The sequence below is a fragment of the Columba livia genome, chromosome 10 (assembly GCF_036013475.1).
Source record: "Columba livia isolate bColLiv1 breed racing homer chromosome 10, bColLiv1.pat.W.v2, whole genome shotgun sequence".
Classification (NCBI taxonomy): domain Eukaryota; kingdom Metazoa; phylum Chordata; class Aves; order Columbiformes; family Columbidae; genus Columba; species Columba livia.
This window is the reverse complement of record NC_088611.1, coordinates 13,561,267-13,586,084: the sequence shown is the minus strand read 5'-3', so window position 1 is coordinate 13,586,084 and position 24,818 is coordinate 13,561,267. Positions and strand designations below refer to the sequence as shown.

The window sequence follows — 24,818 nt, the reverse complement described above, 5'->3', positions numbered from 1 at the left end:
CCCTTTGTTTCTTCAGCCCTGAAATGCTAAGCATGCCTTCTGAGTGATGTTAATGATTATGGACATATATATTAAAAAAAACACCTCCTCCTAGTCCTTTTCCAGTATGCTTATTGCAGAGCATGACCTGAGGTGAGAATGCAGATCTGCCTAGCAGGGAAGGCTGTGCAGTTAGCAATAGTGTTCTTGGTGTAATGATTACCAAGAAACTTCATTGTATAGGGGACTTATCTCATGGTTCTGAAGAACAGGAACAATGGGATGTCAAGATAAACATGCGGTAGCATCTGCTACAGGGAATGTGTGTTTGTGGACACGCTTATCTGATTATCTGATTAAAAGTTAATTTAATCTAACTTGACAATAGTAGATAGTAGTGTGTGCCAGTATGTTAAGTATGGCATGTATTTGCAATTGAGAACTTAGACAAGTGCTTTGCCAGACCAAGTTGTGATGAACTACAAATAGAACATTTAAGGTTACTTAACACTCAGTGACTCTGGTATACACAACTTAACCCTACAGTAATTTCTTCATAAAGAAAAATTTGCATTTAACTACAGAACCACTAAAGCCTGCTTTGTCTCCTGAGCCTTCACGTAAGTATAACAGTATTTCTCAGGCTTTAAATCTTTTGCTTGCTTAGTGGGTTGAAAGCTATTCCAAACCAAGCACTGGTGCTTGATGTCTGTGGTTAGTAATAGAGGTAAAATGTAAACTCTTGCTTAACTCTTAGGTTATTAGACATTAAAAATGCATGGAATTCAAGGGGGCAACATAGTTCTGTGTGCAAGTATCTGACTGCTTTACTGCTAGTGCAAAACACTGCTTCCAGTCTTCATCCCAAGTGTCCTTTCCTATGGATGCAAATATGTGTGTTGCTTAGCTCTTGAGAGCTCTGTGCTGCTGCTGGATTGTGCTGCTGGAAGGCCAGGACATTTTCTGAGCACAATGCCCAGGTAGGTACCTGAGCAGAGTGGGAAGATAGCTGAAAAACTGCTGCTTATCACAGAACTCTTGCCTTGCAAGTTCACAGTAGTTGCCTGGCAGTTTGAAATAATATTGTCGCCATGGAGAAAATTAAGGATATATTCACACAAAACGATATAGGTATCTGGAGGTCCACGGTCTGATCGCCTTTTAGAAGGTTCTTGGTGGTTTATACCCTGGTTGGTGGTCTTGCGGATTTGCTGTCTTTCCGCTGGCGTGATGACATCCAAAAAGTTAAGGAGAGCTTGTGAAGTTTGTTCTGTTACAGCTTCAAAGCACTTTTTTTTTCCTTCGCGGTCTAGACATATTATCCGATGGCTGAGTTACCAGACCTTGGGAAAATGGTGGTTCACCACGTGTCAGTGACTGCTTCAGACCTGCAGAAGATGAGTTAATCTTCCTAAAGACTTGTAGGTGCCCATAGTTGTGAGTATTAAAAGCATTGATGAGGCTCTGCAGCCCACCAGCTAACAGGTTTCAACAGCTTGTACTAAGTCCTTTTTTGGTGAATGTTAATTTAAAACCCACCTTATTCAACTTTCCTGGTTGAGCCAAGGACGGATGAAGAGGGTGAGTGCTGGTCATTGCCGTTGTGTTTGTCAAGTCTGTGGCTTAATTTGGAATACAACAGTGCCCGGAGCCACACGTGGTGCTGGAGAGCCGGGGAGTCGGGTGGAGGTCGAGGGAGGCCTCTGCTGACACCTTTGATCGATGTTAAATTTAAAATGTGAAAATTCAGATCTGCTTAAATTAATCTTTTGGTATTATGTATACTCGCAAATATTTCAGTTCTTCAGCTAGTTTGGCAGCATTATTCTCTGAGACACTGAACCTGTGTAATGAATGAATTCAAAGTGACAAGCTGGAGACATTCCTGCCATTCAAGAGAGGCTTAAGGAATTTCTTATTGGCTAAATTACAAATATGTAGCATTTTGCCCAGCACTGCATGGCAATTTCAACTTGCCTGACCGTGACAAGATTAGCACTTTTCCTCCCCCTCCCCAGCAGTAATATTTTTTTTTTGTTTTAAATTAGATTAAGAAGTACCAGGCAGAGATGCAAAAGCTTGAAAGAATAAAAACCAGCCTTACCTTGAATGATTCTGTCTGTCATTGGACTGGTTCCTTAATTAGCCCCATGTCCTTTAACCTCTTGAGAAGTAAGTAAGGGATAAATTTGGGGATAAAGACAAAGACGCCTGGAGATTTACCACACACCGCTAGGTAATTCATCAAGGAATGTTGGTAATTAGCCCTGCCTCTTTCCTTTCTGGCTCATTTAATAAAACTGGTTGATTTAAAATAATGCCTGCTGGTTCATTATCAACTACTTTAAGAGCCAAGTTATGAACTTGAAACAAAAAACAGTATTGTGTTGTCTGTAAAGGACCTGGCGAGTGTGTTTTGGTTTTATTTTTTAAAAAGAGAAATTATTCAGTCCCATCATCAGTCTCCCCAACTTGATAGTTACATATTACTTCACATTTGGATTACTATTAGACTTTTGGGGTTTATTTATTTCTAGTGCCTACTACTAAGTGTCAGAGAGGAGGAAAAAAGATCCAAAATCTTGAAGAGGTACATGTCAGATTGCGTTAAGAAAGCATGGCCTGATGGAATTCAACTGAATACAGACCGTACAATAGTAGTAGTTGTCCAGTTGAGGAAATGGGTAACTGCTTTAACCCTTTATCTCTTGGAAATGAGTACCAGCTTCACGTCTTGTTCTTTGAGCAAAATGATCCATTTTAGTAACACATCTCTTTAGTGCTTGTAATGGAAATTGTCCCTGAATTGAGGACAGAACTCTTTCGACTTGTATATGTTTATGAAAATATCCATGCAGCATTGTTTATTTTTCTTCAAACATAGGAATAGCATTACTCAGAAATTAAATGAGAGGATCAGGCTAGAACTGGATTAATATGCTGCTGCCTTTGCATTTTTCTGGGAGAATATCTGTCTGGCAGCATCCAGTTTGAATTTGTTACATCAACAGTTGCTGGCCAGCAGATCTGGGTAGGTTGGTCTGTCTGACTTTAAGAATTAAGTTACTGTTACTGTAAATCTTCCTTTAATAATTAATGTCAGACTGAGATTGCAACACTTCTGAAACTGTTGTGGGCTAGAGGAAAAGCTGACTGTGCTGGCCTTCCGCTCAGGGTAGGCTTGCCAGATCCTGAGTCCTTTAGAAGACTTTCTCTGAACCTCTTCTAACTTACTAGTGCTGTTTGGGGCCAAACTGAATATAGTGTTGCAGTGCAAAGAACAACAAAGATGTTCCTCTCTAGTCTTCCATACACCCCTTTTAAGTCCCCTGGGGGAGGCTGTGTTTGTCACCTGCTGCTGTGACCCAGCAAAAAAGCAGATAGGCAGTTATATGCTTGGCAGATTGGTAAATTTAAAACAAGAAAAAGTTTGCTTTTGTGGAAATAGTACTCTGCTAGTCTTCAGTTCTCAACAATTCTTTTGTTACCAACTACAAAAGTATCTTGTTGCCTCCAAACACCTGTAGAGAGCGCTGGAGTATTGGGGTAACAGCTCAACCCTGCAGGCAAGAAGCACTTGCACTGGGTGCCAGTTACCCACTTGTTTATTGTGTTGAGACTTGTTAATAAACTTTTAGGGTTTACGTTGACTTAGAACTAGGTGCATTTTTTCCAGCTTGTAATGATGTGGAACAGAAAATCTAGTATCTTTAGGACAAACATAACCCAAACCAGACAAACAAAAACCCAAACCAAACAATCAAACAAAAAAACCCAACAAATGCAATTCTGTTTAATACCAGTGTTTTTTGCAAAGTTAGAATGTCCCCACCAAATCAATAGCTTAGGTTTCCAACATTATATTGTTATCTTTTTAACATACTGGAACAATATTTGGTTATAGACCTTTGTGACTTAGTGCCCTCGACTTGCTGAATATCAGCAGTTGGAAGTTCCAGATGGCTCTTTGGAAATTCTTGAGTAACTTATACAATTCAAGTAGATTTTTTTTTTCTCTTTTGAACTTCATCAGGAGCAGCAGGCATTTCAACATCAATATTACAGTAATTAAACTAGTACACGAAATGCTCGGCAGCACTGAGAACTCGTTCGGGTCTGTCATTCATTGCGCTGCACTTTCCTAATCTCTCAGCAGATGGCATGAGGGTTTCCAAGAGTGTGTGCATGTACTGGGAAAGCTCCCAGCTGCTGGGAAGGTCGTCTTTCTAGACTATTCCTTTCTCTGATGAAGGCTTAATACACAGGTGCTAAAAACTGTTTTGACACGTTAATCTAATTGTGTTGTTTGCTTGTGTTGTTGTATTTTATTTTTACCAACTAATGTCCCAGAGGTGCCCTGAAGCCATTAACCAGTTAAATGCTGTATGTAAAAGTTAATACACACAAAAACCAGTTACTTCTAGAAAGTCTGTGAAAGGCAGCCTGCCTCTTTTAAGTAAATCTGTTACTGGCATCCAGTAGAAGTGATAAACTTGTTCAGCAAGTACAACTAGACTGCTAAAAAAGCTTAAGTGATAAAACTGGAGTATGTTTGCCATTGAACATTCCCTGTCTTCAAAGCAATATAAGACACAACTGTATTGTGTTAAATTATATCCCCCTTCTAGCTTTGTGTGCTACAAATCTTGATTTTTGTAGACAGTGTGAACTAGTGAAATAAAAATAATTTGAAATGTGTGATGGCTTTCCACAAAAAAAAAAAAATTACTGTAATTCTAAATTAATGTGTCTTACACAACCCAGAAGCCATTAGCTGTTTTCAGGCAACCAAACTACTTGAAGCCCTGGCTTCTGACAACAGCATTTTTTTACTGACTTGGCTGAAATCTGTGTCGTATCTCTGAATGAACACATTGACATCAGCTGGAATGTGTCTTGTGTGTTTAAAGAAACCAGTGTTAGAAAGAGCTGGTTTTCTGTCTCAGAGCAATGTATAATACTTCTATCTGTCTATCCATCCATCGCTCCCCTCCTTTTGAACGTGCAGAGCAGGAGATCCATGTGCCGAAACCCTCTCAGGCCCCGGGTGCTGCGTGTCCGGCAGTGCCAGGAGCTGTCGCTGGGGCTGAGCATGGAGTCTGGGCAGCAGTCGGGCACCTCAGCATCTTTAGAAGGTCTAAGGGTTCATTGCTGCAAGCTCCAGAGTTTCAGAGTATCTTTCTCTCCCTATTTAACTCTGCTGTTTCTTTTTCTTTCTAGTTACTATGAAAGGCCTTGCCAGTAAATTGCTATATTAAAATATACTGGTAGTGGTATCAAACCAGAACTTATTCTGATGTGGAATCAGAAATATTTTATGAATTTGAGAGGAACTTTGCATGTTAAGGAAGGTGACTCAAAGCTTATATTTCAGTCTTCCTTCCTAAAAATCAGCAGGAGCCGCCTGGTTGAAACCATCAAAATTCTGTTTATGAACTTAAAGGTTGACTATAGCTAAAACTTTTTGTTCTTTTCAGATGAAAATGTAAACAGGCAACTAAGGGAGATTCTCTTTTTTAAAAAGTACTCCCTCCTTTCAAAGAAACCCATTTCAGGCATGAGGTATAGAAAATATCCTGTCTGCCTATCCCAGGTCTTGATGAAGGTCCTGTCAGGGACCTGCAGGCAGCACGCTAAGCCTTGCCTTGAAGATTTCTGTTAGCTATCTAAGGCTGCGAGTTCTCTCTGCTTGTGTTTTTTGTTTAGGCGTGCAGGGTTTTTGTTCCTTCTTGGTTTTGGGATTCCTGTCTAGAAGACGTGATATTCTCAGGAAGGACGGGGACAGAGCTGCTCTTTGTCCTGATAACAGCCTCTTGCAAAGTAGGGCTGTTCTGCAGACGCAGTGGGGTGCTCTGCTACCATGTCAGGAACTGCTTTGAAGTTAATTCCTGCCTTGTTCAACAGCACTTTAAAGTTAATTCTTGTCTTGTTAAAGAGAAAATTATGAGAAGTGAGACTTATGTTTAAATAATAGGGCAATCATCTGTATTCTCATAACCTACTAATTGAGAAGTCTTGCTTTGAGCAATCTGATGCTGTTTTACTATGCTATTTACATGGCTATTTTAAAATTCTGCTTCCTGACTCCCACCAAAACTATAGTCTTCTGAAATATTACGATAGTCTGGGTCTCAAAGAAACAATTTGTTCAGGGAAGGAGTAGAATGACCTTGAATGAGTCAGCACTTGTGTAGAGCAATCGTAAGCTTTCTTTTTTCTCTTTGGTTTCTAAAAGGAAATGAATTCTGGACCACAGGCTGCATTCATTGCATGATAGTTAATGGGCTTCATTCACATGAAAGTTCATATATTCCTTAAGGGTTCTGCCATGTATGGTTCGCTGTGTAAAAGGAAAAATAGTATTTAATCTCATAGTACTGTGGCATTTCAAAAGAGTTTATCCTTTTCTAATGTATATTGGCTTTTTGAGGGAAGAAAAGTGGTGCCTTCTGCTCTAGAGTGGAGCTTATTGAATAATCGGTTGCTCAATGCAAAGTGTTGTTTCCTACGTGGATCACTGTTCAGAATTCCCTTCTGCCTTTCCCTGCAGTGTTTGATCTAAATAATGAGGAAAAAGCTTCCACAAAAGTCTGGACTTTTTTCCACCATGTCTGGACACCTTGCGTTGAGTGAGGAGTGGGCTGTCTGCTACGGGACCCGGGGAATAACCACAGATAACTGTTAGGGGACCAACTTTGCATTTTCTTCTCTAGTAACTGCAATTCCAGATACCATGCCTAAATAGCTGTTGCTACCAGCTGTATGTAAGGAATAGGCCACCAGATGGGGTAAGGCAGAAAGAACTTTGTCTGTTATTCAATCACAGAATCATTTTGGTTGGAAAAGGACTTTAAGCTCAAGTCCAACCATTAATGTAACGCTGTGAAGTCCACCACTAAACTACATCCCTAAGAACCACATCTACACATCTTTTAAATGCTTCCAGGGATGGCGACTCAACCACTTCCCTGGACAGCTTGTTCCAGTGCTTGACAACCCTTTCTTTGAAGAAATTTTTTGTAATATCCAATCTAAACCTCCTCTGACACAACTTGAGGCCATTTCCTCTCATCCTATCACTTGCTACTTGCGAGAAGATACCAAGACCCTGTTTGCTACAATCTCCTTTTAGGTAGTTGTAGAGAGTGATACGGTCTCCCCTCAGCCTCCTTTTGTCCAGGCTAAACAGCCTCAGGTCCCTCAGCCAGTCCTCATAAGAGCTGATCTCTAGACCCTTCATCAGCTTCATGCCCTTCTCTAAACTCACTCCAGCACCTCAATGACTTTCTTGTAGTGAGGGGCCCAAAACTGAACACAGTATTTGAGGTGTCCATTTGTGCCCAATTCTGTTTTTTGGGTGCAAGTACATTGATTGTGGCAGCAAAGGTGACTGATAATGTCTCTTGCAGCCTGGTAGTTGCTGCCCCCATGGCTGTGCCAATATGTGTGTTGGGGAGGCACACTAAAAATGATGTGGGACCGCTGAGGCAGTTTGAAGTTTAAAAAAGGCCTGATTTTGGAAAGGTGGTGCTTTTCTTTAATCAGCTTCATGGTTCTGGTTGCCTGGGTCCATGTAGGCCTGCGGACGGCTGCACCTGCAGCACTGAGGGTGGGAGCAGCAGCCGGTGTGGCCGGGCAGGCCTGGGCAGCGGACACCAGCGCCCACACCTCCTCAGGCCAGCTCTGCCTCTAGTGTGGAGTGGCAATGCAGTTTTGAAGCCAGTTCCCAGTTGCCCTTACTCGTTACACGTTAGCTTATTTTTGCCCAGTGCTGTTGATGAGTGATAATTAGCTTCTCGTCAGATGAAATTAAATGAGAAGACCTTGTGTTATCCCGTCGCTACTGGGAGTTCAGTCAGACTAGAGCCCATCTGACATCAGTGGCTTGAAATGCAGATGGTGTCCTGAACTGTTCCCCTGCGGGGTCCCTCGTCTCGCACTGCGCTGTTTGAGGGTGCACAGCTACCTGTGGTGTCCTTGGGACTGGCTGCGAATACATCTGCCATTGCCAAACCCAACTGTTGCGATCATGGATGTACTGGCTTCTCCTCTGGCTCCTAGCAGATGTTACAAACAAAACAAAATGCTCTTCTACTTTTCCTCTGTTTAAACTTAATTTAAAATAAACTCTGTTTAGTGTGAGCTCATTTGCATTTTTTTAAGCATTAAGATCTCTAAAAAATATTTATTCCTTCCTGCGAAGTAGTGACATGCTAAAATGGGTTTATATTTGAGGTTTAAAAAGGATGAGGAAAGTGGGGAAGACTGAGTCAGGATCTAGTTAATTCACGTCTAATCTCTAATTACATCTTTCTAATGCTAGCATCTGGTTGCCTTGAACTGTGTTCTGTTCCCATACTGTTTCTTGGGTAGCTAAAACTTTGTGTATATTATCAATCAGCGATGAGAGGTATGTTGTAAAATACATCATGTTGTTTGTATTTTTTCAGTGTTAAAAGGAGGTGCATGATTTTTTTACATAAATAAACATGGCTTTAGTGGGAGATGCTATGCCAGTTTCCCCTTGTGAACATAGTTCTGTTCTTGTAATAGCATTTGAAGGGTTACAGTAGTGTGGGTCAAGTGCGGTTTAAAATAGGATTCTTCTGAGACCAAGCCTGGAGGCCCTGAATTTCTTTCTCAAAAGATGTTTTGATCTTCTGACAAAACTATTACTTCTGAATTTCTTGTTGATTCATATTTGCAACTAACCTTTGGAGAACTGGAATGATGGCACACACTCCTCTTTGTGTTTTGTCAATGTGCCTCTCCCGGTAAGTTGTTGGCCTGTGCTTTTTTGAAGTTCAGATTAAACCATTGAAAAGAGTTTTCTTTAAGCTGTTTGGGAAGGTGGAATTTGTCTGCTGTCATATAACAAGAAGTGATTCCAGTCCTGCAGAAAGAGCCCTACCTCCAACCACACAGTAGAGAACCAATAGCTTGTAGTCCCTTGCAGGCTGGAGGTTTTATATTTTCAGCTCAAATGCTGAAAATGCAGCTGTGCCAGGGTGTGTGTATGTACTGGAAGAGCATCACAGCCGCAATTTAGACCATCATTTTATACAACCTATTTTTCAGTCTTTAAGCTTTCATGATAAGGAACATGCTTGTGTGACATCTACTAAAGCAACAATCCTGACTGCTGGCTTTTGTTACAACTGCAGTATAAACAGGTTTACTGACAGCTTAAATTGGGTTTTGTCAAAGGTTTCACCTGTTCAGGTGGTGGTCCTGCAAGGGCCCCATCCTCTTGCCTGACCAGGGGTCATTTATGTGGACAAGGAGCTTCCTGTTTCACAGAGTAACTAATTATTTGCCTACTCTATGTGAAATAACAGGAGGAGAAAGGTTTTCAACAGCTCGTCTTTGGAAGACATGGAGGGGCAGGTGTAGGGAACATTACAAAAATGGCCGGGCGGCTGGATGTTGTTTTTGTAAGTATAAAATAGATGGTGATGCTATGTTTCTATGTATGTAAGGCCTGAGATCTTAAAAGGGCTGAGATGTTGGCATCCTTGTTTAATAAATGAGCTGACGGTAGCCTTGTTTTTTCTGGGAGCCAGACGATAGCTACTGTCTGTTGTGGGATTAAGATCATGGGGTGTAGAGGTGAGATCATGCAACCTAATGGCTATTGGCCTTAAATACGTCTGTGTTACAAAAGTTTTATGGCAGCACTCCTTTAGCTAAGAAATAACTAAAACACTAAGTTTCGTTGTGGTTTCTGGGTTTAAAATCAGAGTGGAATAAACATACTTAATTTCTTACTGTTGTTACTTTTAAACTTTTCTGGCTACTGTGATGCCTGCTCCAGTACCTAGTGTGTGAGTGAGATGTCAGGAGGTGAAAAAGTAATGTTGCTAAATGGAAGTGTTGGATGCTAGCCCTCTGCTCCCGAGGAAGAGCCACCACCATTCAAGAGTAAGCCTGACAGTGTTGGCTTTCAATTTTGATGCTCTATGATATTAGCTTGGCCCTCTGGGTCACTTCTCCTCCAGAGTCTTCTCCTATACAAGGAGTATACCCACCTTTGTGGCTTGCCAAAGTTCCCCCCAAAAATCCAATTTCTGGTATTTAGCAGAATGCTTCAGATCGTAGCCAGTTGAGTTTGCATGAAGGTGACTTGGATTATCTTACATTAGAGAACATGATGATCAAGCACTCTGGGGTACTGAAACTGTTTTATTACAACTCAGTAGGTTTTAATACAGTCATAAATAACATCACAGCTCGTTGAGCAGAAGGATGAAAATCAAGGAGTTCGGTGGTAAGCCAGCTTGTATTTCCTTTACTTAAATGAAGTCAGTGATTTATTATTATTTTAAACTGTGTCTAATGCTCATATTATGAGCATGAATAAAATGGATGTATCTAGACTGCTTTATTCTTCTGCGTATTCAAGTCTTCCATATTGGGGCTGACATGAAGCATCACTGACTGTAGGCAAAGTGCTATAAAGCCCACTAAGTCTTTCTAATTTGTTATTAACTGTGACATGTAGAAGCTCAGGGCATGTTAACAGCATAAAACTGTTTTGAATTAACAAAATCTTCATTCTCTTGCTAACTTCTTCTCATGTCACTGTGTATTTGTCATAAAGCAGATAGCCTCAAAACAGGCGTGTTCCAGAACAAGTGTCCTTTGTGCGGAGCCACTGTGTTTCCAAGTGGCTTGTTAAAATAAATGGTGCTTTCAAAATTATTTTCACTCTTATTTTTGGATGCTTCCTTACAAGTTTCAGGCAGAAGGCTTTTCTAGTAGATGCTCAGGCCAAACTGTTCCAGCACACACTGCATGGCACTGGTTGGGTTTGGTGCAGTTGTTTTCTGGTTTTGCCTTTGGATTTGTGATTAGTGGCATGCCCTTGATATGTGCTTTGTAAGTGAACCGGAGAGCACGCTGCCAGCCTCACGGTCCCCATGCAATTATGTGAACAGTGAGTGTAGCAGTCTTTCACCTAGATCGTTTTTAGACAAGTATGTAACAAGTGTAGATGTCTCTATGCAAGTATGCAACAAGATGTAGAGGTTGGACTAGATGACCTTTAAAGGTCTCTTCCAACCAAAATTATGCTGTGATGTCCTTCTGATGTGTTCTGTGCTTCCAAAGTGGGGAAGTTTATTCCCTTTATTGTAATACAAGAGCTGCATTTCAGCTTACAAATAGCTTTTAGTTAAAAAAGAGAAGGACACAACTGTTTGTGGCTTTTGGTGTTTGATGTATTTTGGTCTAGTGCCATCTTTACATCTCTGTCCCTAGCTCGTCCTTCAATGCTGAATATTGAAATTTTGTAATGTGGAGTTTTGTAAATAAATACTTCAGTAGCCCACAGGCAATATTCTCAACGTCAATTGTTTCTCACAAGCTAGTGTGAAGCTGAAAGAGTTAAACTCACTTCTTGCTTAGCCCCAAAGTGCTGAAGATCATATTCATCAACATTTGAAGTTATCTTGGTTCAAAACTGTCTCATATACTATAAATTTGGGCAATCGTTCACAAACCTCGTAGTGACAAATGAGACCAATGTTTGAGGGTAAAGGTTTTTAAAATTTATGAAAGTAACAGTTTGGGCTTTTTCCCTTTCTTATACTTTTTATTTATAGTTTAGGCAAAATAGCTTAAAGTTCAACTGTGAAAAGTCGGTGTTGCAAGACACTCATTGAGACAAGACCATGCAGGGACAAAGCAGATTTACTGCATTAAATCTGCTTTTGGCGTGGAGTCTTGAAGCTTCTTGAATTTTATTTGTTAAAGTCAGGACAAGCAAACAGCTGGCCCCATTCTATGTGAGTAATTCCACGTCTTCAGGAAGTTGGTAATAAGGTTTTTTATTTTTTGTTTTTTTATTTTTAATTTTAAAGTCAGTGGGTGCTGCCTCTCCTCTGTTTTAAGGTTAGCTCTGGTTACATTTTACTCAACATCTTGTATAAAACTGATTACTATTTTCTCCTTTGTCCATTTTCTGTGAAAGATGCCAGTATTTTTACCCGGTCCCATTTGTATTCTTCACATTTGACAAACGAGCAATGATGTGCTCATCACAATGATGTGCACCTGGGCAGAACCGGGTGTGGAGAAGGATGCTTCTTCTCACATGTGGAAACTGTCCCATCAAGGCATTGCAGGACTTGAGGAAAAACTCGTATTCCTCCTTTTGTTTATCAAAGTGCGTGCTGTCTCAGGTGTGGGGTCTAGAATTACACCCAGAGTGCCTAAATGCTTTGCACATGTGAAGGTTGATGTGATTTAAGTAGTAGTCTGACCTGTCATGACCCTCCTTTGAAGGGTTGGTATTCTGCACCTCTTCCCTGCAATAGAGTGAAGTCATTAAGATGCTGGTTTTCCCAGCAATTTTGTAGGGAACCAGAGACCTGGAAGTGAAATACCCCTTTGTGCAGGTCTAGCAGGGGTTACTGAGAGCTGGAATGGTGGCTGGATTAGTAACCCCTGTGAAATGTAACTGATAGTCTTGCTCAGGCTCTAAATATGTGACAGCAAGTCAAAGGTGGCACTGGCCGACGCTGTGCTTGGCAACCTTAGGAGGAAAATAAAGTCAGACAAATGGTTTTACCTCTCAGAAGTGACTTTTTCATGTAGATAGCAAACTGTGTTAGAGTTGGTCTGGTAAATCTTGTGTTGATGTTGCTTGGGCTGCACTGAAGGGGGATAGTTGTGCTTGAGCTACGAGAGGCTTGGCAAGGGCAAGCTGGGAGTGGAGATAGCTTCAGGCTGCCTGTCCTGGCTTTGGGCTCTGGGGCAGCTGAAATGTCTGTGGTTCTATGACTCTGCTCCCTCTTGAGTTCACATCTCCATGCCAGGTCTTGCAAGAAAGCCTTTGGAAGCAACTTTATGTCAATCTTTGACAGTTCCCGTAAGGAGGAGTCATTCACATCCCACTGGGAACAATCTCAAACCCTCCAGTGCTTATCGAGTGCTGCCCAGCTCCCTTATGAGAGAGAAGGATGGCAGAGCTGGACATAAATATGAGGTGCTTCAATTAAGCTTTTTACTGTGGCAGTTCCATAATTCAGACTTGCCTGGCAGGTGCAGTTGTGTGGCTGGTATCAATGCCTGTTAGTCATAAAATACTTCTGCTCTAAAGCACCTGGGGTAGCTGAAATCATAGCACAAGATTTGTGTCTGACATTTTACGGAGTCAATTACTTGTCTGTCCTAAAATGTTGCAATGCTTTTTGGTATCCTCTCAGTAACTGTATAAAATTAAAAATTTATGGCATGTGTGTTAGGAAATAAACAGCTGAAATGCTGGTTTCCTAACAAAAACAAAATACAATGCTGGAGTTGAAAGAACTGAATCCTGTTTGAAAGCCACACTTGTGGAATGGCAGCTAGCATGCCACTAACCTGCAAATTACATCAGTTCCCGTTGCCTTAGGAAAATTTGGCTAACCTTTCTTTAATTTCTGTTGTCATGTGCTTCTATAGCTAAAGCACAGTTTTTAAATACTAATCCACAAAAACTTTGTTCTTTTTGTCTGCTTCATGCCTTTCCCTTGGATAAAAAGTCATGTTACACAGAGGAATTTTTGGTGATGGGCAAAACAACCCCCAGTTGTATAAATGATGTTCATTCTGTACAATGCGCCTTTTCTTTTTCATAATTATTTGTGCTTGAAGATGACTGTTGGATCAACTTAGACTGCAATCATAATGCCAGATCTTAAATAACTGTCTCAAACCTCCCTTGGTTTTCAAGTTCAGAGGGGTTTTTGGGTGAGCTAAGTAACCAGGGAGTTTTATTGTGCTAACTGATGTTTCCTTGCCTTGGCAATGTCCCTAAGGTAGAATGCTGGAATCAACTCATCCTGCCTGTCATTCCCCAGTTAATACAATTAATCCTTCACCGTTTCCTGCTCTTGGGCTTTCTGGTCAGGGTTCTTCTGGCCACTCTTTGTGGATTATGGACTAAAAGAGCAGGAAATATGATCTAGAAAAGGAGGGACGGTTGATGCCGTTGCTTAATGTTTGAATGCTTCACGTGGGAAGATGTCTTGGGGATGAGTTAAACTGTTGTCTGGATAGTTATTTGGATTGTTCCAAGTTGGGTGGTAGAAGGGTCCTTCCTGGCATTGCAGTATAACCCATGATCAATATTTTAATGAAATAATTGAAATTTTATATAATATTTAGGATTTTTAGGCTTAGTGGATGAAGCTGTGGTGAATATGACTTGCAGAATCTGAACCTGGATTAGAAAACTTTAGGAGTTTAAATCACTCCTGATGCAAGAGGCACTAGTTGATTTTCTTTCTCATGTGATTTTCCTCAGATCTTCTGTTTTTCCATAGCCCAAAAGGACAGGCACCTGTTTATACAGCTTTCTGTTTTTAGTCAAACTCCTAGAAAACAATTTGTTGCTGCTGTTGGATTTTTATCCTTGAAAGTGATGGGTCAAAGCATCTTTAAAAAGCAGCTTTGCAGCCCTGTGCTAGTGTGTTGCACAGGCTTTCTGGTGCAGCAGACCCAGCTGAAGCCTGTATTCCTTGCAAAACGCTTCCATGGATGTGGTTTTGTATCCTTTTTCATTGGGTAAAGTTGTGAAATGACACAGAATTTTAACCTTTCTTAAAAATCCCATGACATTTAGCTGTCTAAGCAACAAAAAGTTCTATTGAACTGAGAAAACTGACCAGAAAGCATTTTATGTGTAATTGTAAAGTGTAAATCCTAAGGCAATATACTTGAGACAAACGGTCTTTCAATTTAAACAACAAAAAAAAAACAAAAAGTGGGAAATGTCTTCCCCTTGGTTAGCTGTCATCTGTAAACCCCTGGTATGTCCCTGTGCTCAACCTATCTCTGCTCAAATAAAGCATTAGGTGGTGTGGCTTTACTTTCACAGGGAGCTTTAGTGGTTTTGGTGAGAAGAATCTCCTTCTGTGTGCTTTGGGGAATGGCAATATGCTTTTTCCCAGCTGGTGGGGGCCAGCCCAGAGCTACTGGCATGATGGTGGCCTTTTGTCACTTGTGTTGCACCAGTGGAGGGTTTGGGACATGTTCAGCTTTGTGTGCACAGGCTTGAGGTCTCCATTGCTTAACTCCATGGGAGATGAAAAGTGGGGAAGACCAAGATGCAGTTGAGGAAGGCCTGGGGCTGAGGAGACCTGTGCAGGCCAGCTAACCTAGCCTAGTTACCTTCATCCAGAAGTAATGATGGGTCAAATCTTGATCCTGCAGTAATTAATGAACCTGAAGTGTTCCTAGAGGATGATTGGTAGTAAAGCCACAGCTAACTACTGATTTTTATACTGGTATAAATTCTCCATCATTTTAATCATTGGCCATTTAATTTCTGGATTATACTATGCAAAACACACTGGCCAAGCCAATAGGCTTTCCTGCCTAGGAGTAAATGTAGCACTGTTCCAACATCTTGCCATCACTAGCAAGTTATTAGTAAATTAAGTCTCTGAGTGATTCCCAGCAAAACTTGACAGGAGGAGCAAGTATCAGAATTATTGTTTTGGTTGCTTTTGTTAGCTTTGTATAGAGATGTATGCTCTGTGCTTCAGCATGCAGCAACGCTTTGTGTTTAAGTTCCTGAGCTCCTGATCACCTTATTGGGAAATATTTTTAGGTTTTCAAACTGAAGGAATTATGTGGGCCTACTCAGGAGTCCTGTAACTGTGTAATATAATACAAGGATTTTGGAGAATGTGCTCTGAAGTATACCTAAAATTCCCACTGATATTGTATGTATGCTTAAAGCTAGTGAAAACCATTGATAAAATGTTTGCTTGGTTGACTCTAGTTGCAAGGGTTGGGAAAAAACTCCTCTACATATATGGGTTATTACTATGTTTTTTTTTGATGTGGAAGTTAACAGACAGTTTCCTAGGAACTGATTTTCCCCTACTCAAATACTTGAACTGAATGTATGCACTGGAAATAGCAGTCAGATGTTGAGATTAGTGAAGGCATGAGAAAGCCTTTCCCCTGCTTGAGATAACATTGTTCTCCAGTATAACGCAAAGAGTGAGGGACAAGTGCTGAGTAATTAATGTGGCTCCATCCAGAATTTATTCAGCCTGGCTCAGCCTTGTAGGGCCTAAACTGGGTTACATATGGGTGTAGTTGTGCTGATTTCTTTATACTGCTTTTCTCAGTGCTTCAGCCCAAGAAAAAAGCGACCAGCTCAGGGTCAGCATGGCAAGAATGGATAGAGCGTGAATCGCTGGCTCATGGTGCAGTGGCAGTTCTAACAGTGCCTGGAGCAAGGCCCTGAAGGTGAATGGAGATGCTGCTGGGCTGGCGTTGGAGGCCGTTTTAGCACAAAGCCCATTCTGGGCCTCTGCTTCTAAGGTGATGTTATTCTGCTGCCCCTGTAAGCAGTACTTTTATAACCATGCAAATTGAAAATGCACCTGAATAGACATTGAAAGTACAGCCTTCTTCCAGATGTTTCTGGGCTGAAGCCAGGCTGTAGGCTGCCACTTGGCTATCCTTGATCTGTAGTTTCTTGTAGCCAAATTATTTTACTGTAGTGTGATAAATTTAGCTGGTTTTGCCACTTTGTCTCAAATAATTTCCAAAGTTCTGCAGGTGATACATCCATTACTTCTTTCCATTACTTCTTGCTCGCCAATACCAACATGTCCAAAAAACAATGTTCCACTCAGTAATGTTACAGCAAACCTTGGGTTGAGATTCCTGGAGATAGATGGTTTGAGATCTAAAGGATTCAGTTTCAAGTTGTTCCATTTTTATTGCATGTTCCCATGCAAACATATTTCCTAGGGAGTGTATCCAAACCAATAAATTGTCATATTCTTGCACTTTGTGTCTCATGAATTTGGAAGAACAACAAGAACTATTCTTTACTCCAAAGACATGAAGGGGGCTGAAGACCAAAAATAGATTTTAATTAAGTCAAAGCTTTTATTTATGGTTTAAATTTTGGGTAGTGGAATTTCGTTTTAGGGTTTGTTTTGCTCTGTGCTTGTGAGATAGCTTGTTAAAAAGTAAGCCTGTAGATAAGCCATAAAGCAGTCTGACCATGACTGGTACATCTTGGGACGTTTGCTAAACTAGGCACAGTTTGTCTCTCTTTGCGGAGACTGAAGACAAGGGTTGTCTAGGCCAAAGACAGTTAGTTTCAACAAAAAGCACTGAGCTAAGGAAGGTTGTTGTCGCCAGATTTTGATGATGGAGCTGATAAGGCAGCTCAAGGGGAGAGTGAGTAACACAACAGAGATTCAAACTGAAGTTTCTCAGATGCCCTCTGTTGTCACCTGTCAGGCCTCGCACTGGCCAGGGCGAGAGAGTTGAACCTGGAACGTCTGTCCAAGAAGGAACGTGTGTGAAGCTGTTTCTGTCCTGTGGGAGCTCCTGTCCTTGTTGCACTGACATGTGGGCTGAGAATAGTTAAGTCTCATTCTCCTCTGTTTGGAGAAAAATTGTATGTTCTTGGGTTCAAATGCGAAAGTATGTTTTATCAGCTGTGGATTAGAAGGAAATGTTCAGTCCCTGATCTCTCCTTTGCATTATTTTGGAGCAATTTAATGACAGAAAGGGCAGTTCTCCGTTTTCGTTGGTTCAGTACTGAACTTGCATGAGAAGGTGACACGTCCTTGGAGAACTCTGTGTATCTAGTATATAATGACTACAGTTCTTCTGGTAGGTATTTTTTCTGTAAAGGCAATAAGCATTTTCTCTGCTGCCGCTGATGTGAAGCCCAGACACCTGCCTCGCAGTAAATTAATTTCCTCGGAGTCACTTGTTGCCAGCGTAGTAAGAGATGACTAGATGTGGTTTACTGGATAGCTTCTGAAATGCAGCTGCAATCTGTTGCCCTGTACCGAAGAGGACGTACTTCTCAGCAAGATTAAAATTCTCAGAGAATAATTACACTTCTGTATTAAGTAGAAATCTGCAACTTAAAAGTTTGATAGAGAATGGAGCTCCTTTGTTTAAGGTTCACAAGTTGTTTTCTCTTGCCTTCCCTGGCATACTGAGGGCAGCACAGCCCATTAAAAACAAAAAAAAGGACTAGCAAAATGACACAAACTATTCTAATGTAGAGTAATACAACAAAATTTTGGGGAAAGTATGCTCTCATGAAATGTAAGTATGTACTTTGCCAACAAAAATCCTATGTCAGTTGGGCAGTATGTGTTTCAAAAGTTGTCGCGGAGTCAGCTCAGTGTAATAGTATATATTATAAATAATGTAATATTTAATGATGCACAGTTGTGATGTGGATCTTGGAATTTTGCAGGTTCTTCTTCTGGGAGCAATGAGGGGCAGTAGGAGATGTGTGCAGGGAGGAGCAGCTTTGCTCCATGGCAGCATCGAGGGAGAACAGCCGTGGTATCTGGGCCTGGGGAAGAAAAGGAATGTGCAAATTCTGTCAGACAAGCAGGTCTTGGCTTTAAAATAACATATTCAAAGATAAGTGTTATGAAAATAACAAGTTTATTGATAACTTTATCTGCTCAGAAGATGAAAATGTTAGTGAAAAATAGACTTATCTGGGTAACATAACTCTTGCCGCTAGTGATGGGAAAATTGCTAACACAGTTTGGGACTGACAAAGCAAGTGCTGTACTTATCACACCAGACTTCTGTATTTTGTTGTCTAGAGATTTAGTGCAACAAATCAGATTAAACTCTCTAGAAACACTATCTTAAGTGTGCCTCCATGTTCAGCAGACTTGTTAGAAAATAAGGCAAGTTGAGCAGCTTCTGGTGCTTGTGCTCAAGTATGAGCTTTTGTCAAGGAGTTGGTTAGAAAGAAAAAGTTCCGGGAGGTGTAGGGACGGCGTGGAGTACCGTGGCTGGGTAGAACTGAAGCTACGTGCATTTGGGACACGCTTTAGCCCATTTTCAACCCTTCCTGAACTGGAAAACCTCTTCCAGCTGTAGGTTGGGACAGAATTAATGGGCTCTGAAGCACAGGGGAGGCTGAGGATGTAATGGAGCTTTTCCAAACCCTGGGCAGTGGGGCTGCTGCCCTGGGAGCTGAAGACAGGGCCGTATAAACCTGTGGGTTTGCTCAGTGGCCCCCACTGCCAGGGGATACGTGTTAGGCTCGTAGGGTATTTTTTCAGTTATTTCTTACTCTGTACTTAAAAACTTTTAACCTTACTGCTAAAGAAAAATACCATTGTCTATTAGTACGACTGGAACGAAAGATGAATAGCGAATTAGCCTTGAGCGAACTGTCAATCTGACTTTGATAGCCCATCACTTTAAAAGGTCCTTTTATGTTTATGAAAAAGCATGACGTCAAAGCCAGGGAAAAAAAATTAATACCAATACTTAGGGCTAAACTTGCATAGCTTCCAAGAAGAGCCCCTGTGTGAACTGTGTTTGGTTCTCTACATGCGTGGCTAATTAGCGTAGGTTACTATAAGTCTGAGCAGTGGCATTCAAGTTGCTTCTGCTGATTTTGGGTAGCTTGTTTATGGTGCTGCCATATGTGAATCCCTCAAACCGGAGTAGCGTAGACCAAAGGATATTGCAGTCGCTTCTCTCACAACCTATTAGTATGCTGGAAATGCTTGAGTATAATCATTATCAGGTGAGTTGCTATTGCAGACTTATTTTAAAACCTGTTGCTAAGAAGGCTTATAGTATAGAGGAAACCCATTTCCTTTGCTATCTAGTATGCCTTATTTAATTTCTTCCACAAAAAATAAGTGGGGGACATACACGGTTGCTTGTAGTGGCAAAAGTCACTTTAGTGGAACTGTTTTAAAGCAAAAGGCTTCTCAGAGTATTACTATATTTTGGTTTGTTTTCTACTTTTGGATAAAAACAATAATGATCAAATAAAGGTGACAAAGATTTTCTAGGATATGGTGAAAATTTTGCAAGGAAAAAACCTGCCTTTCTTCTCTTTCTTGTTTAGAGTGTGTGAGAGTAGTTAGATATGAGGTTTTTCATACTTTGTATGTAAAGAAATTCTAAGTACTGAAAAGCTCATCTTAAATACAAAAATAGCTGTAGCTGAGGACAGTGATTGATCTGAGCCGAAACACTTCTTTTCTTGCATCTTATTTGCATGATGTGTTTATAAACAAGTTGTCTTTTTTTGTATATGTTTTAGGGCATATATCTGAAATATAAATAATTTGTAGTTAAAAAATTTGCATATTCCTTTTTTTAACCAATGTGTTATTTGCAAAAAACAAACCAAACCAACAAAACACTGAAAAAAAAACCCAAACAAAGAAAACACCTGAAAATAACAACAAAAACCCTTTTGATCTCTCTGCTACTTGACACCTGATAAAGGATAGCAGTCCAGGCTCTTTGGTTTTAAGTGGTAGCTACTAACAAGTAAAATGAGTCCTGCAGTGCAACTTGTTTCTCCATATTTTTCGTGAAAACGAAATGTGGCGTAGCTGAAGGTCCGAAGGGAGAACAGAGTGTTCTGGAGTGTCTGTATAAACTGAAAAACCTGAGTGTTGGTCTTACATGTGAAATCTCGTGTTGTAGAAAAATAAGTGGAATTTCTTGGTTTACTGCTAATAATTCAGTTACTGAAACGCTAACTCATAAACTGATTTCTTGTTACCAAACGTGGATTAGTGAAGCACTGCTGACTTCCTTGGAGCTGCACAGGTTTGTACTCCAAGTCAAATGCATAGCTGGTGTGTATGTCCCAAATGTATAGCTCAAATTGATAGTGCATATAATGATGTTGTAAAACAATAAGGCATTTTTAACATTTGTGTCATACAGGTGCAGACACACCTTGAGAACCCAACCAAGTACCACATCCAGCAAGCCCAGCGGCAGCAGGTGAAGCAGTACCTCTCCACCACCCTCGCAAACAAACATGCCAACCAAGCCCTGAGCTTGCCATGTCCCAACCAGCCCGGTGACCATGTCATGCCGCCTGGAACTGGCAGCAGCGCGCCCAACAGTCCCATGGCGATGCTCACCCTTAACTCCAACTGCGAGAAGGAGGTAATACGCTCTCGCTGTGCTTATTCTTCAGTAAAGTGGAATTGCAGTCGGCTTGCTTTCTGGTTTAAACCGTTATTTGCTTATTGTTAAGATGTTATTTTTATCCACTTTTCTGGGCTGTTCACTTTGAAAATGAAACTGCTACCTCTGTGTCTGCCTGATTAATATAGGTTTGCATAAAACACTTTGGCAAAAAAAAAACTGTGTCCCTCTAACTTCCACTTTTTTGAACTATTTTAGCTGGTTTATGCTTATTAAAAACTACTACTTTTTTTCCCCGTGCCTTGCTTCATGCGTACAGTGAATAATTGACCTTTGGAGAACACAAAGCTGTTTTGTAAGCTGTAGCTTTCTGGAATAATGTTATTTATGGCTCATTTTTGCAGAAAGAGCAAAGAGCATAGCAAAAATAACTGAAAAACGCAAAGCTTTTTTGAGATATTTTAGGTATTTTTACAGTTAAATTTGAGCAAGTCTCTTGCTTAGCTGGAAGGCAAATTTTCCCAGATAATAGACCCTAAAATGTTCCTGATTGCTGCTTCGTGATGAGCTCAGTGCTGCAAATATAAGACTTCATTAGCCTATACCTAAAAGTCCTTAGCAACCTTGTCTTAATCTTTCCTGGCAAAAATCTTAGTTGGATGTTACATGTGTGCTCAGGTTCCAGAGGAAGATGATTTGAAAGGTGCTAACAAGTGTAAGAATCATGTTGATGTTTTTGGGTTTTTTTACATGACAAATGGGAGACAACTGTAGAGCTCCTCATGTTCCCCATCCTCCCTCCACAAGCCTTTGTGCCAGATTTTTAATACACAAGCACTCTGTGAGCAAAATGCTATGCAACTTTGAGAAAGTTATTACAGAGTGTATTTTGCACACACAAGAGAAATGACTTGTGCTCCATAGGTTCAAAAGAAATTAAAGTTGTTTCCATCCCAGTTGTACCCAAATATTTTTTTTTCCCTCAAGAATATTTACAGCTTCACTTTGCTGTGTCACCAGGCACACGTGTGCATGACACTGTTTCAATTGTGCTCCTTTTGGGACTGAGACTGTGCCATGAACTCAGATCCATGCTTTGCTTTTTCTTTTCTTTTTTTTTTTTTTTTTTCTTCTTTTATTTCCTTTTTATTTCTGCAGGGATTTTATAAATTTGAAGAGCAAAGCAGGGTTGAGAGTGAGTGCCCGCCTCTGAATACACACTCACGAGCATCATGCATGCAGGTACTGGATGACACAGGAGGTGGAGCACAGGTCCCCTTTCTATTGAGCATGTTTCTTTGAAGTTATGTCGAAGAATAAACTTCCCCCTTAGTATCTTTAAGAGGCTGAACCTAAGATATATTTAAGGAACAAAACAACAAAGTTGTTTATTAGCATTGGTATCAAAAGGGCATTAAGACATCTGAAGAGGGCTCATGCTTTCTTAGCTCTGTAGCACTGCAGCAGAACAACATATCAACCATGCGTTAGGTCTCATATCAGGAAATCTGTTCTACTGCAGTTTTCCCAAGATTGCCCTGATGTTTTCCTGTCCTGATAGTTTCCAAGACATTTCTATGCAGATCGCACTTGCATTTAAAAAAAATGGTGTGCAAAGACTTTAATCCATCGGTGGTAATTTGTCCTCAGTAGTCATATTTCTATTTTTTTTTTTTTTAAACTACTAAAGGTTTTTTATATCTAACAAAACTTGGATATGAGCTGTAACTTTTAGTTCCTTTCTTGCCCTCGTTTCCAGTCAGTGTAATTCATTCTGATGACACTTTCTTGAGCTGATACAAAATATACAGTATAAAACTATTTCTACCATCAACTTTATGCATTGATTTTGTAGATGGCTGTCATTTAAGCTCCTTTTTTGTAGTGAAGGCAAAGGAAATAGTCAATCCTGCAGGACAGTTCGGAGCACCTGCAATGGTTGTTTTTAGGGCTCTGTTTCTCGTGACAGTGCAGGACATTATGGAGGCACCTCCCAGCCCCAGCAAGAAGATGGCTTGCACCACCTAAAATCATCTCTGAGCTGCTCTTGGGTGGTGCATCCTGCGAGGGTGTATGGCACATGTGAATCCAAGGGATTCTGTTGTCGAGGGCAGGCAGCCTGTCACCCAGCAGCGAGCCTTTGTTCCCTCTCCTTCCCCGGCAAGTGCCCGGGGGTCGGGCAGTACTGTCTGTACATGGGTTTTGACCCCAAAACTAGGGGGCAGAGGTGGGGGCGATGCAGACAGTGCTGCTTGGGGAAGGGGGATTCATGTCTTTAGCGCAGCTTGTTCTATGGGTAGATAGCTCTCTCCTCTGCTGTTCCTGGGGGAACAGTGTGTCCGTGGGCAGGTGCTGCTGGTGGGAGGAGCGGGTTAGACTGTGAAACCTCAGCATTGTCGTGACCTGGCTGGATCGCGGGGGTCAGGGCTGAGGGGTTGGGTTTGGAGCGTGGTGAAGCTGCACAGGTGGCTCTGCTGGCGTCTGTGCTGCAGAACCGATGTGTGGTTCAAGCCTGGTGTCAGGCCTCTGTATCCTCGTGGTTTTGATAAATGGTTTGTTTTTCTTTGTCTACCTTTTCTGCTGCAGATGGATGATGTGATCGATGACATAATTAGTCTGGAGTCAAGTTACAATGAAGAAATCCTTGGCTTGATGGACCCAGCCCTGCAAATGGCAAATACGGTACAATGGTCCTTTACTTCTTGTTTCCCTGTTAAGTTTAATTGTCTTTCCTTGAGAGAACACAAAACTGCAGCATGACTTTTTATCCAAACAATTAAGTAGTTATTGTACTGTCCCATAGACTGTAATTAGCTTTTCTTTGAAGAGCTCAAGATATTCATTTGCAATGAAAAACATGAACTAAGAACACAAGCTGGAATCAGCTTGAGGGAATGCGAAGGACAATTTTGCTTTTCTTATTTCAAAGTCAAGTTAGTTCTTGTAACAGGGTGAACTGGGCTAACAGGGGTGAACTCAGAACCATTGACATTAAAGATCGCCATGAACATTATACTTGGCTTCAGAAAGCCTAGAAGGAACCTCTGGGACCCCAGGTCCCTGTATCTTCTCATATTCAAGTAAGAAATTGTACACCATGCTTAAGCCTGTGTTAACATCCCTGTTCAGAAATGCTCTACTTTAGCTGCTGCCTCTAATATCATAGTTTTTAGCTTAACCTGATTTCAAATGCAGTTGAAGTCCATAGCTAGATGACAGCAAAGATGTACAAAATTTAGAGAGGGGCAACCACCAAACAAACAAAAACACAAACAAAACAAAACCAAATGAAACAAACAACAACAAAAGGACAAAAAACCCACCACACCTTCGAAACAAATGAAAGGGGGATGAATAAAGAAGCTTTAAAACTAAACAGTGGAAGGGGACATAGGAAGCCTGTGAGAAAAGACAAGAACACAGGGGTGGAAAAGTCGTTGAGTGAGGGGAGGTGCAGGTTGGCTCTGAGTTGCTCTTTCTCTTTGCTGGTTCACATTGCTGCGAGCATTAATGTAATCATACTTCTGGCATAATCTGATTTTGATCTTTTGTGGAGGGTAGCTCCAGTGAATTTTTTGCCTTAGGCTTAAGTGCTGTTAGATCTGGCTGAGTCGATGTCTGCCAGGGCTGGCATCTGTTTCTTTTTAATCTAGTGCCAAAATTTACAGCTTACCACATAGCATTGATTTTTGTGGCATAGATTTACATTTGCTGACAGTACTCATCTGATGTCATGTTAACCTAGTCCTGCGCTCCCACAGATTCCCACAGCCCTTTCGGAGATGTGGTGGAAGCCGCAGGAAACGGCCCATCAGCATCCCTTGCTAAATAATGCCCTTTGAGCAGATGGGGAAATAACAGTGGAGCGAGCCCCACCAGAAAGAATGAATTTGCCTTTAATCTTGAAAAGTTCATCTGTC

At 41.0% G+C, this 24,818-nt stretch overlaps 1 protein-coding gene across 12 annotated transcripts in view; it reads left to right on the top strand.

The window, feature by feature from the left end:
- MITF (melanocyte inducing transcription factor) overlaps nt 1-24,818 on the top strand; it is a 107,789-nt gene that overhangs the window by 66,011 nt on the left and 16,960 nt on the right. For 6 of the 12 annotated variants that reach the window (XM_065075416.1, XM_065075417.1, XM_065075420.1 and 3 more), the window contains 3 exons: nt 20,689-20,916; nt 22,057-22,140; nt 23,485-23,580. In XM_065075416.1, the coding sequence (XP_064931488.1) occupies nt 20,689-20,916; nt 22,057-22,140; nt 23,485-23,580 (408 nt within the window). Of the gene's footprint in view, nt 1-18,078; nt 19,523-20,688; nt 20,917-22,056; nt 22,141-23,484; nt 23,581-24,818 lie in introns of those variants that run through there. The other 6 variants (XM_065075418.1, XM_065075419.1, XM_065075426.1 and 3 more) reach the window with 4 other exon arrangements.